This window comes from Taudactylus pleione, unplaced genomic scaffold (assembly GCF_031769625.1).
Source record: "Taudactylus pleione unplaced genomic scaffold, aTauple2 ptg000351l, whole genome shotgun sequence".
NCBI lineage: Eukaryota > Metazoa > Chordata > Amphibia > Anura > Myobatrachidae > Taudactylus > Taudactylus pleione.
Window position 1 is genome coordinate 83,390 of NW_028284752.1, and position 20,478 is coordinate 103,867.

Consider the following 20,478-nt stretch of genomic DNA (forward strand, 5'->3'; position numbering starts at 1 on the left):
TTTTCCCTTGGAGAAGCTTAATGTTTTTCTTAGAGAGCCACACCAAATCACCCTTCTTAAACCCACATGACCTCCAATGTTTATCTGCAGACTCCTTGGAGCAGAGAGAGATCTTCCAAAGGCTTCGATGAACCTTGCTCCAAATGTGACGGAGCCGAGAGACAGAAGGCAAACCAGGCAAATTGGAGTCAAAAGAATTCACTCTGAGATGCTGACCAGTGACACAAAGGAAGGAGACACTGAATATGCAGAATGACACGATTGTTAAAAGCAAATTCCGCAAGCTGCAGATGAGAAACACAGTTGTTATGACATTTGGAGAAATAACAGTCTAAATATTGCTCCAGAGACTGGATAACACGCTCAGTTTGCCCATTGGATTGTAGTTGGTACTCTGAAGAAAGACTGAGGCAAATGCCCAAGGAAGCACGGAAAACTTTCCAGAACTGTGCCACAAACTGTGTTCCTCGATCCGAGACAATATCCATTGGTAAACCATGCAGGCGGAAGATATGCTGGAGAAACAAGCTGGAGAGTTCGTTGGCAGAGGGTAGCTTAGGCAAAGGAATGAAGTGCACCATCTTACTAAATCGGTCCACCACTGTCCAGATAACGGAACATCGAGCAGAAACTGGGAGATCAACAATGAAGTCCATGGTGATGTGAGTCTAGGGTCTCTTAGGTATGGAGAGAGGAAGCAACAAACCTGAAGGAGCCGTATGAGGTGTTTTATTACAAGCACAGACCTCACATGTCAAAATAAATTCATGAACATCCATGGTCAGGGAAGGCCACCAGACCGAGTAAGAAAGTATCTCAATGGTCTTACTAATGCCAGGATGACGAGAATGGAAATTCAGTAAGACTGATTTCCTGAATCTTTCTGGAACAAAAAGTAGACCAGATGGTTTATCAGGAGACAATTCTAATTGACAGGCCTGGATGAGCTCAGCCAAATTCCGGGTGATAGCACAGTGGATGCAAGAGTCAGGAATAATTTGTTCACCAGAACTAATGGTCTGCTGCACTGGTACAAAGCTCCTGGAGAGAGCATCAGCCTTGATGTTTTTCAATTCAGGATGAAAAGAGATGAGGAAGTGGAACCGAGTAAAAATAATGCCCAGCGTGCCTGCCGGGTGTTCAACCTCTTAGCAGACTGAATGTATGATAAGTTCTTATGGACTGTAAGAACTGTGATTTGATGTTTGGCCCCCTCTTGCCAGTGCCTCCAGTCCTCGAAGGCCCACTAAACAAGCAACTCCCTATTTCCCACATCATAGTTGCATTCTGCCGATGTGAACTTGCGGGAGAAAAAAGCACAGGGGTGCAATTTGTTATCAAGAAGATCCTTCTGGGACAGGATGGCTCCAGCTCCTATTTCGGAGGCGTCAACTTCCAGAAAAACGGGAGTTCCTAATTGGGATGCCGAAGCACTGGAGCCTGTGTGAATGCGGTCTTAAGAGCTTCAAAGGCCTGAACAGCTTTGGATGACCAATTGGAGGTGTCAGCTCCTTTCTTGGTCAGTTCTACAATGGGTGCCATAATAGTACAAAAAGACCTGCCAAACTTAATTATGGCTTAGACTTTACTAGGATCCATGGAAAATCCCTGGGAGGAAATGATGTAGAATAAAAAAAGAGATTTGAGTGACATTGAAATCACATTTATACAGCTTAGCATAAAGATGGTTCTCACGCAACTTCTGCAGAGCTAGGCGAACATGCTGATGATGTTGATCCACTGACTGTAAAAAAATAAGAATGTCATCAAGGAACACGACTACAAAACTTACAGGAATTCTCAAAGGACATTGTTAATGAGATCCTGAGAGACTGCCAGAACGTTGGCTAGGCCAAACGGCATGACCAGGTACTCATAGTTTCCTGAGTGAGTACTGAAGGTCGTCTACCATTCATCGCCACTGCTAATTCAGATCAGGTTGTAAGTACCTCGAAGGTCGATCTTGGAAAAGATGTTGGCTTGACGCAGCTGGTCGAAAAGGACTGAGATGAGATGAGAGGCAGCGGGTAGGAGTTTTTAACGGTGATGTTGTTTAGTCCCCTATAGTCGATGCAAGGACGGAGGGATCCGTCCTTCTTCTCAACAAAGAAGAAACCAGCCCCAACCGGAGACTTAGAGGGGCAGATAAATCCTTTCGCCAATGCCTCCTTGGTGTATTCCTTCATTGCCTTATCTTCTGGAACAGATAAAGAATACAACCGGCCTTTAGGTAGCTTGGCACCAGGAACTAATATGATAGCACATTCGTTTATGGCCGGTGCGGAGGAAGGATATCTGCCAACTGTTTAGAGAAGACATCAGAGTATTTTCGGTACTGGACTGGAATGACAGGAGAAATTTCGGCAACAGTAGGCTGGACTGCCCGAATAGGTACAGCAAGACAACGAGATTGGCAGGCACAACTCCATTTCATGATTTCCCCAGATGACCAGTCAATGACGGGATTATGATCTGGAGATGTTCCCCCTCCTCCCCTCCCAACCTTCCCATACATAGTCCCAGAAGCACAATGATAAGAGATGTTTAGTACCAGACTTTAAAATTCCTCTGCCCCCTTCCTATTCGGAGCTTCTGTTATGTGTACTGCCACATTAATAGTTCACCCACCCATTCAAGAATCAAAATGGACAGGTCGAAATCTACATTACTCCCGTCGGTGGGAGGGCCAATGGACAATTTCATCTGCAACTCTTTTCTTTGCATTAAGTGCTATTTGGAGCATTGCGGACTGTCTTTTTGTGTGGATGACAAACATTATTGTTATAGTTTATTAAACTGCCATCCTGTCTGCCACTGCAGCCCCATTCTCTTTCCTAGATGTGCCATTTTGGTAATTTAACTGCCACAGCTGCTGAAGTCTTCGACATGCTGAATACCGAAAATGTCCAGAAATTTTTATGCCCACAGTAAGCATTTCCCACATGCCCCTTTCATTTAAAAATAAAAAACAAACATGTGAAACCACCAAATGTGTACTGTATATACTCGAGTATAAGCCGAGTTTTTCAGCACATTTTTTGTGCTGAAAAAGTACCCCCTCAGCTTATACTCGAGTGAAGTGTAGCGCTGACCGGACGCCGGAGCCAGCAGCTGCGTGTTTGCTGTAATCAGCAGCCGCTGAGAGTCTGTCAGACTCTCAGCGGCTGCTGCTGCTCCCACTTTGGGAGCCATCTTCCGGCTCCCGCAGTGGGTAATGGGAGGGACGTCATGAGTAATGACGTCTCTCCTATGCAAAGCGGCCGGAGGAGCAGATCGCGGCGGGACCAGGAGCGAGAGTTTCAGGTAAGTGATTTTTTTTTTTTATTCTCATTATGCTCTCTCTACTGGGGGGGGGACTACTACAGGGGTCGATTACTACAGGGGGCACTAAAAGGGGGGATTACCACTGGGGAAACTACCAGGGGGGGATTATTACAGGGGGCACTAAAAGGGGGGATTACCACTGAGGAAACTACCAGGGGGGATTTCTACAGGGGGCACTAAAGGGGGGGATTACCACTGGGGAACTACCAGGGGGGATTAATACAGGGGGCACAAAAAGGGGGGATTACCACTGGGGAAACTACAAGGGGGGGATTACTACAGGGGGCACTAAAAGGGGGGATTACCACTGGGGGAACTACCAGGGGGGGATTACCACTGGGGGCACAACCAGGGGGAATTACTACTGGGGGCACAACCAGGGGAAATTACTACTGGGGGCACTACCAGCTACTGTATTTCCCACCCTAGGCTTATACTCGAGTCAATAACTTTTCCCATTTTTTTGTGGTAAAAGTAGGTACCTCGGCTTATATTCGGGTCGATTTATACTCGAGTATATATACGGTAAGTGTTCTTTGTAAATGCCTACCCTCCTCCCTTTGTGCTTCAGAATCCAAAACTTAATTTAAATTTACTACGAATCAACCCTTCCTTTTCCTGCCTTCCACTACACACATTTTTCAACTCCCTCAGTCCTCAGTCTTGATTAATAAAAAACATTTGTTTCCTGATGTGCCATGTTAGAAGATGAACTGCAACATGTTAGTGCTGCCCAATGCTGTCGCTTAGCCAGCCAGTTAGCTCGATGCAGCCTTTTGGCCTAAACTGGATGAAATTAATATTGTGAGCTGTGAGGTGGTCAAAATTGACTGGTAATGATTGGAAATAAATGTTATTGAGGTTATTAATACTGTAGTAACAATAAGAGGCCAAAAATATGTGATTTCAGCTGTTTTTATGATTTTTAAATAAAAAATACAGATCCAAAACACGCAAGGGTGGTTTTGTAAAACCAAATCTGGATCAAAACCTTGAAGGAGATACAGATCCAAAACCAAAACACGTGGGTTGGCGCCATCCCGACTTCTTTTAACATTAGACTGTCCATTCAATTTGGCAAGTAATTGCCAGGTAACTGGATCAATCGGGGGCTGCATGTACAAAACTTATGTAGCAGTCTGCACAATTTACAATCTATCTGTTATCAAACAATATTCCCAGCAGTGCCAAAGGGATAAACAACACAAATAGCAAAGTATTTTAGATAGAGGATAGACAAGCACAGCAGGCATGCAAATTCCCAAACACAGATGAGGACACTCCTTTTTACAGCATAGTATTATGGCACCAAGACAAGCCGCTCTCAGCTAGAGCAGCAATAGCAGCCCACATTCTGTTGTATGAAGTTATCTGGTCATGAATCAGTCAGCTGCATTACTACCAGACACTACAGTCAAAGCTTCTACTACAAATCCAGAGGGACCACTAGGTGGGACCTTCATACAATCTACAGATGTGGTCTCCAACCTTAACCACTGAACTGACATGATCGTATGGGATGTGAAAGCAGCCAGCAGTGCTTCAACTGACAGAGTGCAACCATATCGCCTCGCTGTGTTTTTGAAGAGGAAATTTGTTCTACACATATGCAGAACCGATCTCCTCTGACTCCCCGGACTCTCCTGCGGACCCGAAAATTGCTGGAAAAATCGTCAGTTAAGTGGTTAATTGGGGTGGGAGCTACTTCAGAAGAATGAGACGTCTTGAAGAGCCACATTTTATATTTGAAAATTAAATCTGGCTAATAACCACATTTTTCATAGAAAAACAACAATGCATGTATTACATACACATATCACTGTATTAATAAATGCATTGTTGTTTTTCTATGAAAAATGTGGTTTTTAGCCTGATTTTAGTTTTCAAAAATAAAATGTGGGGAGCTGTCAGCGGGGAGCAGGGGGCTGCTGGATGGTTTGTGCAGGCGGGACAGTGGATAAACAGACCCCGTTTCAAAGTGCCCAACCTATATGTTGGGGCAGTTTAAATGGCCCAGTTTGTAGAATAATTTTATATGGGATTCAGTAACATACATATGTCCTCAGTCATTTCAGAAGCAATTCATAGCAGAAGTAATTGAGGAATGTGCTCTTGTACATAGTATATATACTGTATATGAACAGGATTAGAAAAATATTACACCAAGCAAAAATATGATTTAATAAATTGCACATCTCCTAATGTATGCAGCCATTTTGCAGATCAATCAGCTACAATCAAAGTGGCTAAAGTTTCATGAATGTTGGTCCAGCCCACAAAATCGCTGTTTCTGTTTCTAAAAACAACAGGGAAATGAAAACCGTATTCTGTCCATATCAAATGTGACAGGGGCTGGGGAAAAAATATATTGTCACAATGGCAGTCTTTGCCTCTAATAATCCTATCCAAATGTTACCCTTTTCTCTATTTTTGGATAGGTAACTGCTACTGTATTCACTAGTCGCCATAGTCATTGGCATGCGCCTTTTTATAGTGTCGTCCTGAGGAAAAACGAATGGTCATAAAACTTGAAAATACTACAGAAAAAAAAAGATTAAATCAAGTTTTCATGTCCGGCAACACATGTGAAACCCCCTGCATGTAGAGGGCGCTCTTTACACTAGTAACAACGTCAGCTAACTCTGTAATGTTTCAAAGATCTGACTTTCTCACTATTTGAATCTCCAATGCCATGTCAGGTTATTGCGGCCTTATGTCAATAAGCCGTAATTAGATCCCATCCCCATCGTGCCCTTACCAAGATGCAGGTTTAAGGCCCGTATACTTTATCTATCTATCTATATATACATATATATATTTTTATATATATATATATATATTTATTGTGATAGGGTCAGCATAATTCCACATGAAGTAAATGTGGAATATCCATATCTCCCAGGTTTGGCAGAGCAAAGGCATTAGGAATGTGCAATGTCCAATTCAGTTGATGCCTCAATCAGAATCTGGAAGGCAGCTGATTACAGACACCTGTGTGAGGCAGGTTTAAAAACTGATGTTGATGCGGAGAGACTTAGGTAACTGAAGCTTCAAAGCTACCAGATTCACCTGAGCAATGATACAAAACGGTCCAATAAACCTAGGGCCTAATTTCTTAGTAGGTTGGCGAAGCTTAATGTTTTTCGTAGAGAGCCACACCAAATCACCCTTCTTAAACCCACATGACCTCCAATGTTTATCTTGATCTAGAGATCTCACTCGGGGCTTTTCTCTAAGTCTTCTAGTTGTGTCCAAAACAGGGCAGTGATTCAGAGACATACAGTATACACTATGGGTGCAGGTTGTGTAGTGCACATGTACCAATGAGTCAGGGGCATCCCACAATGGCCCCTTAACTTATGGACCCTCTGCCACAGTTGAACCATAATGGGTGGAGGGGACATTAATATGGCAGGCCTGGGCTATTAGGTGTATGGCTTTGGTGCCCTTCCTTGTGTCCGACAAGTCACTGGGCACCAACCAGCTGCTAATAGTGAGGATCTGCCTCATGCCCTAACTAGCCCAGCTTTATTTATCTCAACCTAGTGCAGAACAACAAATACAGAGCCAGGTCATTAAATCAGAACACCTCTATTTATTTTGACAGACCAGGGGGGCAAACCTGAATACATAATTAGCTTATTCTTTGAAACAACATGGTTAGTGTTTTTTAAGAGTTTCTGTTTTCCCACCAGAATGTCCACAGGATCTCATCATGTATTGTGATGTACATCTGAGAGCTTCTTGCTTTCTTCCAAACAACAACCTAATAGTAGGGCGCATAATATCAGCTTGATGGTTCACCAGCTCTTTACATATTGTCTTCTGTAACTTAACTTCTAGTGATTCATCTCACTTCCATGGAAGACCTTGTTTGTTCGACGATAAGATTTTAAAATACTGTAGGACCACACCAATATCATGCTTTTAACAGGGTCACATATTTGGTCCTGGCTGGAGATGGTGCTTCCAATACATGCAAAAAAATATGGAGATGCACTTTTCAAAGTGTGTGTTGTCACTGGCCTTGTCCTACAATATGGAACCAAGGCAGCCATTGGTGTCGTCCGGTGTTAAGGGCTCTACAGAATCATAATTGTTTTTAAGGCATTAGATATTTGTTGTAGATGGTGTGTATAGCAAAGGAATGAATAGAGATGTAGTGTAGTAAGGTTGACACATGTAGCTTGTATTGGAGCCACTAGTTGGCAGCAGAAACAAGCCTGTGAGTTGCCCTATATTGTAAAATGCAGGGACTAGACTGAGGGTATAAATCAGACCTATACTCTTATGTAGCCACTGCTGCATCTCATTATACAGTGGATGTGCAAGAATATGCAAAGGTGACATAACTCTAGATTTGTATTCAACGCCCATCAGCGCTACGCAAATCCAAGCATCAGCGTACAAAAGACACAGCATTGGTTGCACATCCTTCGATAATCGGTCATCTGAGTAACGCAGTGGCTGCTCATAATGGTCGCAGGAACTGAGATGCCAAAGCTAATTTCACTGTGTATGGGTTCACAGTCGCAGGCTGTGACTCGCTCCTATAATGGTCACGACATGCCTCTGTCTTTAGAAATAAACAAGCGTGAAAATAAAACATCGCTGTTTATCCTGTTCAGTTTTTCTTTGTTACATGAAAATACTTATATCCAAAGGGAGAAGATATAAAAAATATACATAATTAAACGTAAGAAAAATGTATGAAAAACTTTCTATATCCAAGTTAAAACCAATGGGGTTTGTATCAGGAACCGGCTGTTCTACTAAATCCTGAAAAAACTGTCATATCCATATAAAAATATACATAGTTCAATGTAGAAAAACCTTCTATATCCAAATCGAAAACAATAGGGTTTATATGAAGAACCAACTGTTCTGCTTAATACTGTGATTTATACTCCAAAGACAAGCAATCCAAACAGCCAGATATGTATTAGAAATTCCATTTCATTTATTAAAACATCCATAAAAACTGATCACAGAAAGGTGCATATAGCCTTCATATCGGTCAATGGTATGTTAGTCAGACACGATAACATCAAGGGCTCACCGGACCTCTCAGGAAGCCTGATGTTCCATGTGGTAACATATCAGCCTGTGAGTAGACATTAAGCTGGGACGTTCGTACAGCTGATAGCACGATCACATACCAGCCCCTAAGTGGATGTTATCCCAGGACCTCCATACGACTGAGACCACTGACCTTCCTATATATTCCCTGTGGCTCCTGGCGTATACACACCGCTGACTGGTCAGATACGAGGCACTCCTTCCGATTTCTAAAAGACCTGCTGCCGATGCTTTACAGCCCTAATATGGGTGTTTGTCAAGGCACCTATGTCTTTGCTGCAATTCCCCCATTACCTCCCCCAAACACTTCCACACTGCTAGCCACTATGGTAATGTACCTTGACGCATTTGCAGTGCACCTCAGACACATGCAATCAGTCAGCTGCGTAGATATCGGCATTGCGTACTTCTCTGAATCAGGCCCAGAGTATGTGTATAGGTTGGTGGAACAATATCTCAAATATTGGTTATGTTTGGAAAAATGTATGGGCTAAGTTGAGTGAAAACATATAGATGTAATTGCAGACTATGCTGAATTGTGCACACACAGACATAACTCTAATTTCAGAACATAACTAGGGTTTTTGGAGCCCAGGGCAAATTAAAAAATGGCACCCCAAAAAAAATACTATAAAACGATGATGGAAATGTACGTGGAAGACCGGGGGCAGGGCAGGGCAGTGAGGTGTGGGTATGGCTTCCCCTTCCACACTCCTGAAAAGGGGGCATGGTTGGCCAGGTAGGGGGTGTGATCTTGTGACAGCACTGAGTGACAGGGAGAGTATGACAGCAGTGGGTGACTGAGTGAGGGTGACGACAGGGAGAGGGTGAGAGCTAGTGGATGACAAAAATACAGTATTTTCAATTTTCTTATCTGGACCCAGAACTGCAGCGCATGGGTGGTAGCTCCTCAGGCTTGCCTACCCTCCCGATTTGGCCTGGAGCCTCCCGATTTTTGGGTCCCACTCCCGCCCCCCAGAAAGGCAGGCAAGCCTCCTGGCAGCCAGCTACACTCCCAACTTCCCCTCCAGAATAAACTAAAAAACCCTGCAGCGGGGGGACCGGTGACGCGATTCGCGTCATCGCGTCATCATCATCGTGGCCCCGCCCCCTGCTTCACAATGCCAAAAATAAAGGCATTGTGGAGAGGGGGCGGGGCCACAATGACGCAATCACGTGGGCCTGCCCCGGCTCTGCCCCAAATGTGACGTCATGGCCGGGCACGTCCCCCGCTGTTAGCCAACAATCAGCTCCCTCCCGGAAGGAGGGAACTGATTGGCGGCAAGTATGTAGCTCCTCATATAAATCTATGTCTCCTTTCCCTTACTGGAGCTGAAAGCTCCATAAACTTATGACTGGCATTCCCTACCCTTCTGTGGGACTTGTAGTTCCCCAAGTGCTAGGGAGCCACAGACTGACTAAACCTCAAGACACTGGGATGTGATTTGCTCCATAGATGAAATAGTATATACTCTACTTTAGTGCTACATAGGGTAATATAGCAATAATGTAAGTGAGGGAATATGGAGGCTAGTAAGTAGGTAACAGTGACATATATGTATATATAATATGTTTATATGTACTGTATGTATAATATATATTAGGGATGTGCACCGATTTTGGTTTTGGATCTGTATATCCTTGTGTTTTGGAGCTGGATTTGGTTTTGCCAAAACCGCCCTTGCGTGTTTTGGTTTTGGATCTGTATTTTTTCTTTTTTTTAATTTATAAAATCTGCTAAAATTACATAATTTGTTTTTTTTGTTCCTACAGTATTACTGACCTCAATAACATTAATTTCCACTCATTTCCAGTCCACCTCACAGCTCACAATATTGTTTTCTTCTGTTCTAGGCCCAAAATTTGCACCAAGCTAGCTGGCTGATTAAGCTAAGTGGCAGCAGTGGGCAGCACAAACACGTGGCAGTTCAACTGTCAACATGGCACATCAGGAAACAAATGTTTTTATTATTCAAGAGGCCTGAGGGAGTTGGAGTAAGTATGTAGTTGAAGGCAGGGACAGGAAGGGTTGACTGGTAGTCAATTTTATTTAATTATTCTATGCCAAAGCAAATTTATGAGGGAGGAGGGGAGGCATTTACAAAAAATATTTTACTCATTGAACAATCCTTTGCAAAGATTCCACTTCACTAGAAAAGCATTTCCCAACTTGTACAGGGACAGTAAAAAAAACTTAATTAGTGGCCTCCAAAATGCAGTTGTACCCACTGTCCACTTAATCACAGATATGTGGACAAGCCAAATAGAGCAAATGCAAGATTTAAGGTTTAAGTCTTACCTTGTGTCTTTCTTGAGAGCCTTTGAGCGCTATGCCTGTTGCTGTTGAAAGTGGATTTTAATCCTAGAAGGGATGTTGTTTCTTTCTTCCCAATGCACATAGATCTGAAGATATGCAAAGAGCTGTTGGTAAGCAAATTGTCAGCTCAAGTGGCACATGAAGCAGCGATGGCTTCTCCTTCAGTTTCTCAAGCAAGTACATCTGCCGAGAAAAAACTAAACTTTCCCAAAACAACCACTGGTGATGCAGATGAGTCAACACAACCAAGTTTTGACAAAAAGAATTGCCTATAATTAATTACACCTCTACCGTGACTCCATCTGATACGGTCCTCATTCAAAGAATGGTTGAGGACAATTTAAAAAATTTTAATGATAGCATCCAAACAGGCATGTCAGACAGTCCGTTTGACTACTGACAGGAAAAAAAGGTAATTCAGAGGCCCTTGCACAAACTGGCTTTGCATTACTTGAGCTGGCAACAGTTTATATAGTTACCCCAGCCTATACCATCACCCCAGATTATACCATTACCCAAGCCTATATGTTGTGTAAAAATTACAGTTGCACTCCCTATTAGATTGGGGATTCATTATCCACTTTAGTGGATGTGAGCTCCATTTTAGTCCATATAACCACACCCCCTACACATCTTATGTCCTGGGCTACAGGAGGAGCAGCTGCACCCTGGAATACGATTGCATGGAGTTGCCCCTCTGACTCGGTGAAATTCAGGTAGAAGGGCCATGGGTAGGGAGTAGGGACACTATATCAGAGAATGCAGTTTTAGCTGCTTTATTCCATTTTTTAAACCATAGCCTCTAATTTCACCTTTTGAGAATATGTTTATGTGAATCTCAGCTGAGGCTTTTGTGATGTCATTATGTTTAATATATTATGCATGTTATTTACCACTTTGTTGTGTCTTGTAGTCGGCTTGTAGACTAATCATTCATGATTGAGGAAAGAGGTGAAAAGTAGAATTTTTTTTTATTGCTAACTTTGTATTATTAAATTGTAAAATTGTGAAGTTTCCACTTACAGTGTCACAAATTAATTTAATACGTGTTGAATATTACACTGCGGTTCCACTTATAGTGTCACAAAATTTTTTTATGAATAAGAAAAGAATAATGCACTGCGCTACCACTTACAATGACACAAGATTTTTTGTGAATAAGAAAAGAATAACACTGCGCTACCACTGTTACAAGATTAATTAGTTATGAATAAGAATAATACACTGCGCTACAGCTTATAGTGTCACAATACATGCAGGGCCAGCGCTACCACTAGGCAAACTTACGCAGCTGCCTAAGTGCGCCGGCTCAGTAGGGCGGTAATTTGGACTGCACATAAGTGCAGTCCGCACTACACTATAAGTATAACAAACACACGACCACCGGTGCCGGCAGCTGTGTGTTTGTTTTAGCAGCCGATGAGAGTCAGACAGACTCTCATTGGCTGCTGCTCTGACTGCTGGAGCTGGGCTTCCGGCTCCCGCAGTGAGTGATGGGAGAGACGTCATGATGTCTCTCCCATTATGCAGGGCGGGCCGTCCATGAGGACACCAGATAGAGGAGCAGATACCGGAGCGTGGATTAAGATAAGTGGAGTTTTTTTTTTCTTTGTACGTGCGTCTGTCTGACCGGGGGGGCACTGCTGGGGTGAGGGCTACTACTACTACTACTAAGTGCAGTGCTGGGGAGGACTACTACTAAGGGCACTGCTGGGGGGGCTACTACTACTACTACTAAGGGCACTGCTGGGGGGGATCGACTACTACTAAGGGCACTGCTGGGGGGGACTACTAAGGGCACTGCTGGGGGGGCTACTACTATGGGCACTGCTGGGGGGGTACTACTACTAAGAGCACTGCTGGGGGGGCTACTACTACTACTAAGGGCACTGCTGGGGGGGCTACTACTACTAAGGACACAGCTGGGGAGGGGACTACTACTAAGGGCACTGCTGGGGGGGCTACTACTACTACTAAGAGCACTGCTGGGAGGTTACTACTAAGGGCACTGCTGAGGGGGCTACTACTACTACTAAGGGCACTGCTGGGGGGCTACTACTACTACTAAGGGCACTGCTGGGCAGCTACTACTACTAAGGGCATTGCTGGGGAGGGCTACTACTAAGGGCACTGCTGGGAGGGACTACTACTAAGGGCACTGCTGGGGGGGCTACTACTACTACTAAGGGCACTGCTGGGAGGTTACTACTAAGGGCACTGCTGAGGGGGCTACTACTACTACTAAGGGCACTGCTGGGGGGCTACTACTACTACTAAGGGCACTGCTGGGCAGCTACTACTACTAAGGGCATTGCTGGGGAGGGCTACTGCTAAGGGCACTGCTGGGAGGGGACTACTACTAAGGGCACTGCTGGGGGGCTACTACTACTACTAAGGGCACTGCTGGGAGGTTACTACTAAGGGCACTGCTGAGGGGGCTACTACTACTACTAAGGGCACTGCTGGGGGGCTACTACTACTACTAAGGGCACTGCTGGGCAGCTACTACTACTAAGGGCATTGCTGGGGAGGGCTACTACTAAGGGCACTGCTGGGAGGGACTACTACTAAGGGCACTGCTGGGGGGGCTACTACTACTACTAAGGGCACTGCTGGGGGGGCTACTACTACTACTAAGGGCACTGCTGGGGGACTACTACTAAGGGCACTGGTGGGGGCTACTACTACTATTAAGGTAGAAAATTATGGGTATGTGCGCTCTAATCGTCAGAGCTAGGTAATATGAATAGGAGCAGCTAAATGGTCGGGTCACCACTTAACCCAGAAATCAACATATAAATAAGCAAGCATAGAGCTAAGACCAACAAGCGCTCACAAACAATCAACTAAATGATACTGTATACAATAAATTGTGCATGTCACGGTTCCCCACATCAATCAATGAGAAACCTTTGGTAAAATTGATAAGATATATAAAATGAGGATGACTGGTCATACAAAAGCATGAATTGGTATTTTAATAAAATACAGACAGAACAGTCCAGCTATACATGGATTATATTACTAAATGTAATGAACTGAGCAAAATAAAATGGAATACGCCGTATCCACATTGAATAAACAATAAAAATCACCTAAAATAAATAGATATAATGCAATCCACTGTCTCAGTGAAACTGGTCCTGGTTGGCACTCAATGTGCAATCTGACAATAAGTATGGGTCCAATGGACAGACATATGCATTGGACACATAAGGAAGGAAAGGGGAGTGGACAAGTGGGTATGGTACAGTTATATAAGTATCAACAGTAGGGGTGTTTTGAATATACTATACAATAGACAAGTAGTTATTAATGTTAATGATAACCGAATCTTAGAATAAAAAAGATGGTCGACCATATGACTTAAAAATAAATACTGTAATGGTGTGTTCCAATCGCTTGGCAAATGGTTGTAGTAGTCAAAAATAGCAGAGTCTTGTAAAAAAAAGGGAATAATGATAGACCAAATACTTGGAAGTAAAAGTAATGGTGGTGCATTAATCTTGATGCACCATGGATTAGCCGTGTCCTGTATGCTGGGATGAATGGTCTATCATTATTCCCTTTTTTTACAAGACTCTGCTATTTTTGACTACTACAACCATTTGCCAAGCGATTGGAACACACCATTACAGTATTTATTTTTAAGTCATATGGTCGACCATCTTTTTTATTCTAAGATTCGGTTATCATTAACATTAATAACTACTTGTCTATTGTATAGAATATACAAAACACCCCTACTGTTGTTACTTATATAACTGTACCATCCCCACTTGTCCACTCCCCTTCCCTTCCTTATGTGTCCAATGCATATGTCTGTCCATTGGACCCATACTTATTGTCAGATTGCACATTGAGTGCCAACCAGGACCAGTTTCACTGAGACAGTGGATTGCATTATATCTATTTATTTTAGGTGATTTTTATTGCTTATTCAATGTGGATATGGCGTATTCCATTTTATTTTGCTCAGTTCATTACATTTAGTAATATAATCCATGTATAGTTGGACTGTTCTGTCTGTATTTTATTAAAATACCAATTCATGCTTTTGTATGACCAGTCATCCTCATTTTATATATCTTATCCATTTTACCAATGGTTTCTCATTGATTGATGTGGGGAACCGTGACATGCACAATTTTATTGTATACAGTATCATTTAGTTGATTGTTTGTGAGCGCTTGTTGGTCTTAGCTCTATGCTTGCTTATTTATATACTACTACTAAGGGCACTGCTGGGGGGGCTACTACTACTAAGGGCACTGCTGGGGGGCTACTACTACTACTAAGGGTACTGCTGGGGGGGCTACTACTAAGGGCACTTCTGGGGGGACTACTACTAAGGGCACTGCTGGGGGGGCTACTACTACTAAGGGCACTTCTGGGGGGGACTACTACTAAGGGAACTGCTGGGGGGGGTACTACTACTAGGGGCACTGCTGTGGGGGGACTACTACTATGGGCACTGCTGGGTTACTACTGGGGGCACTGCTGGTGGGACCATTACTGGGGGACACTGCATAGAGGGGAGATTACTACTAGGGGCACTGCTGGGGGTACTACTAGGGGCACTGCACACTGCTGGGAGGACTACTACTACTACTACTGGGGGCACTGCACTGGTGGGACCACTACTGGGGGCACTGCATAGGGAGGGATTACTGCCGGGGACACTGCTGGGGGGACTACTACTAGAGGCACTGCTGGTGGAGGGCTGCTACTGGGGGGATTACTAATGGGGGCACTGCTGGGGGGAGACTACTACTAGGAGCACTGCATTGGGGGGGCCACTACTGGGGGCACTGCAAAGGGAGGGTTACTACTGGGGGCACTATATAAAGGGCACTGCATAGGTGGGGGATTACTGGGGGCACTGCATAGGGGGGACACTATTGGGGGCACTGTATAAGGGGCACTATATTGGGGGGACCACTACTGGGGGCACTGCATAGGGGGCCACTACTGCTGGCACTACTGGGGCACTGTATAAGGGCTTGTGCAGCTATTGAGGGCGGGGGGGCATAAGGCTCAAAAAATACCTAGGGTGCCAAGAAACCTTGCACCGGCCCTGAATACATGGACGATAAACTGCGGTCTGGCCGGCAGTGTCACCGTACAATAATAGCGCAGCTATGTTGCTAACGCACACACACAAAAAAAGCACTTTTATTTTTTTTTTACACTGGGGAAGAGCACCCCTGAATAAGACAGCAGCCCCTTGATGAACAACACAGACAGCGCCCCTTTTTGATGGACAACAGAGCACCCCTGTCAAGTGCGGATAGACCTCCTGCAGAGTCACAAATATGTGGACGATAAACTGCGGTCTCGCCGGCAGTGTCACCAAACAATAATAGCACAGCTAAGTTGCTAACGCACACACACAAAAAAAAATATCTTTTTTTTTTTTTGTAGTGGATTGATATTGATATTATTAATTTAATTTCACTTAAAAAATTTTCACACTGGGGAAGAGGAGCCCTGAATGAGACAGCAGCCCCTTGATGAACAACACAGGCAGCACATCTTTTTGATGGACAACAAAGCACCCCTGCCGAGTGCGGACAGACCACTTGCAGAGTCACAAATACATGGACGATAAACTGCAGTCTGGCCGTCAGTGTCACCAAACAATAATAGCACAGCTAAGTTGCTAACGCACATAAAAAAAAGCACTTTTATTTTTTTTACACTGGGGAAGAGCACCCCTGCCAACACAGCACCCCTTTATGGACTGCAGCCCTAACCACTTTATGAACAGAACAACAACAGCAGCCCTTATGTATAATAACACAGCAGCAGCCCCTTGATTGACAGGACAAGTGACAGCAGCTGCTGGACCCACTGAAGCCCCCCTTATATACTGCAGCCCCAGCCCCTTTATGGACAACACAGCAGTAGCCTTCAGCCCAGACCCTGACAGGACAAATGGTCAACACACTGACACATACAGTGACAGCAACCCGTCTGGTCAGTTCACTATCCACACCCGGAGTGAAAATGGTGCAGATCACCAGGACCTTTATAGAATCCAAAACCCGCGAGATCCGACAGCAGGAGGATGACGTTTTGCCTCATTTTGAGATCTGAGTCATTTAGGAAAACCCAAGCCCAGCCCGGTTCTCACCTCGGATATAGAAGTACATGTGGGTCCGGTTATATAAAAAAAAAATATATATATATATAAATAATTGTTTTTATATAGCTCCACCCCCAGTAGTTTCACCCACAATTCTTGAACCTATTTTTCCATATATATAAACAGAGATTTATTGTATATTCCATGTATCTTCTGAATATGTGTATAAAATATTACGTTTTAACATCCATTGACTAGCTCCCTACATACCAATTTTTTTTGTTTTCCATATATTACTGCAGGTCGTGTTTTTATGTTATGCATATCTATACAGTAGCACTTTCAATGTTTTTCTACAGACGCTTTCTGCGCGCTGGGACTGAGAGCGTCACGGTCTCTCTAGGTTGGTTTACTCTTTTGATTCACAGGACAGGTATAGGATAGTATGTCTCACTCTATTACTGATTCCACCAAGACACAGAAAAATATAAAATTTTTAACATGGAACGTTGAGGCCTTACACCCCAATCAAACGGCGTAAAATCTTACAGCAACTAAAAAATGTTAAACCTGACATAGCAGTACTACGGGAAACTCATTGGAAACAGAGTGACCCTAATACTCTTAGAGACTCTTGGATAAAGAATCTGGATACAGCTGTATCCTTCACATCCAAGAAAAGAGGAGTGTTAGTAATTTTCCATAAATCTTTAAGATACACAATTATAGACTTGATTCTGGACACCGAGGGTAGATTCTTATTTCTTAAATTGACTCTAGAAGGTGAACTAATTACGCTTGTTACTTTGTATGCTCCCACAGGTCACAACAATGCATTTTTCTCCGACCTCTACGCTTGACTGTGGAAAAATGGAAACACCTCCCACTCTCATACAGTACCTCGGTAGATGCCAGTTAATCCTTTCCCAGGATTTTATATTTTTTTCAGATGCGTCCTCTGTTGCCTTTAGATTCTGACCTAAAATTGATCAACAGGGAGATCAGCAAGTTCATTTGGGCGGACAAAAACCCAGGATCTCACTATTCAAACTTAGCCAACCACCCACTTTAGGAGGAATCAACCTCCCTTGCCTAAGATCCTATGCTATAGTGTCAAATTACCGATACGCAATTGACTGGATTAAAGGAACAAATGGATTTGCTGACACTTTAGTAGAGCAATCTTTCAACGCTGAGACCCCATTAGTTAGCTTATTACACACACATCCCTCATCTTTCTCATCTCATGTAACAAAATGAACTACTTTATACTACGTACATGGCATGGCGACGAGCCAGAGCTCAATTGAAAGTCCCTCCTAACGTTTCCTTGTTCCTTCCCATTGGTCATAACCCGGGGTTTCATGCTGGTTTATTAACACAGATTTTTAGGACCTGGAGTGCACAAAGACTTAGTTACACATATCAATTACTAGACCTATCCACCATGACTATTTACTCCCACAACCAAATACAGGAAAAATTCCTCTGTATTCAGATCCCATTGTTCGTTTACCTCCAAGTACGCAGCTATATCACTACGTTACACCCTAGAATTCCCATTATATCTGGGAAAAGCGGTTGGGATGATGTGTTGTCTCGCTGTCCTTCTATGTCATTTTCCACTTCCATGCTACATACTTATATACGCCGAGAAATACATTTGGAGGTGGACACAACTGGAGTTGCCAAATGGCATTCTACATTCCCTAACATACCCTTATCCACCATTTTCAAATCTTTTGTTAGACTTAACAAGCAAATAATCTCGGCATTTTACGCTGAAATGCAATATAAATTACTGCATCGCACCTACTTCACCCCCAAACTAAGATTCATTACATGCGCTGCTACAGACTCAAATTGTGTTAAGTGTAGACAACCTGATGCAGACTTAATACATTGTGGCACTGTGCAGAAGCACAGAAGTTTTGGTCCCTAGTACACACTTATATATCCAACTCACGGCCTGGTATAATGAGGAAACCTTGTCCTCGGGTAGACTCCCTTTTTAGGCCCTGCAATACTACGCTCTTTATGAATCGTATTATATTTTATTGCTGTAGTCCTATTGATGTCTTGTTATTTTTTGACCAATTTGTTGTATTGTACATTGCAGTCTTACAATAAAAATATGTTTTAAAAAAAAAAGATAAATATCTGGCCCAAGGTACCTGTATTTAAAGTGATTCTGATTGTTTAATTAGAGAGTCCTGGTTTCAATTAATTCACATGAATAGTTCACATAGGTCTTTCAAACTGTATCTCTCAGCTCATTAGATTGTAGCAGTTTCAAATAGTGAGATCTCTTTTCATAAACCCAGTGCATATAAATTGTTATTCTCACTATTTTATAACAACATAAGTCATTTATATATAACAATACAATTGATACAAATAAATAAATAGTGAAAATAAGAATAAAAATAATAAAAATAAATATTAAAGGCCATTCTCAAAATATATACTTCTTCTCAAATGTATATAGTTCTTTTGAGAAGTCTATGGGCCAAATTTAATAAATGTAACACTTTTTAAACTTGGCCAATATAATAGAGTCCGAGAACAAAGCAACAGAGCATACTCACATGTTTTTCAGACTCAAAAAACTCTTATGATTTAAAATCTCATCCAGATGTTTTCCCATTTTGAAGATAAAACTGGACCAATGTGACAGTTTACTGCTAAATCTCACATTTTCTAAACTCTCACCCTATTACATATGGTCCTATATGATGATTCATTAGCCATATAAAATTCATGCTCCAAATAGGTATAATATAAATGTCTAGATAGTCTCTTTTTTTATTAATTATGATACTATATTTAGTTTTGAAATTTCTGCAACTGTCAGTGTGGCATCTTCTGCCTCTCATGAGGATGCAAGACCTTTTCACTCCGAGTCTAGAAGAGGTGTCAAAAAAATAAAAACCACTAAAGCAGTAGAACAAACTGTTCATAAACAGAAATGTCACAAATCCCCGACAATAGCCTAAAGGCCCCCACACATCAGAACGATATCGTTCCAACCAGCCAACTAGTTGGCTGGTTGGAATGATAATCGTCTAGTGTGTGGGAGCAAACGATAGTCAGCCGTTTGCTCCCACACGCTGAAAAACGGCCAAAAACGGTTGTTCCAACTAGTTGGGGAAAATCAAACATGTTTGCTTTTCACCAACTATCGTTCTAGTGTAGGGGGAAAGTTCCCCTCAACTGAACAATAAGTAGGCGGACACTGGCTGGCAGTGTCCGCCTACTGCTGTCACTCACCTCTGATAACTGCCCCTCGGAGATCCACCGGTACTGCTGCCACTGCTGTCTCTCTGCTGGGGGGAGACATATCCGGGAGCTGTGTGCTGCCATTAGCCGCCTCTGCAGAGGAAGAGAGCAGCAGTGGTAACTTAACCAGTACAAGCGCCACTTCAGTGCTCCTATTCTCCCCCAGTAGATATACAAGCCCGTACAAGCGGCACCACTAACCCTCTACCCCCCATGCAGGCAGCATCTCAACTCCGATCTGCTCCCCCCTAAGCGGCACCTCTCCTTTGATGTGCCCCCCCCTCCGATCGTCCCTCTTCTGGTATAAGCGGCACCTCTCTTCCAATGTGTCTCTCCGATGCAGGCAAAGCTCCGATCCGCCCCCCTTCTGGTACAAGCGGCAACTCTCTTC

At 43.3% G+C, this 20,478-nt stretch overlaps 1 protein-coding gene across 5 annotated transcripts in view; it reads left to right on the forward strand.

The window, feature by feature from the left end:
- Nucleotides 1-18,894, forward strand: part of LOC148508691 (uncharacterized) — a 96,559-nt gene extending 77,665 nt beyond the window's left edge. For 4 of the 5 annotated variants that reach the window (XM_088444191.1, XM_088444188.1, XM_088444185.1 and 1 more), the window contains one exon: nucleotides 17,631-18,894. Coding sequence is in view for 1 of the 5 variants with exons in the window: in XM_088444188.1 (XP_088300314.1) it covers nucleotides 17,631-17,727 (97 nt within the window). In the remaining 4 variants the exon portion in view is untranslated. Of the gene's footprint in view, nucleotides 1-17,167; nucleotides 17,212-17,630 lie in introns of all 5 variants that reach the window. The other variant, XM_088444186.1, reaches the window with a different exon arrangement.
- Nucleotides 18,895-20,478: the final 1,584 nt, after the last annotated feature.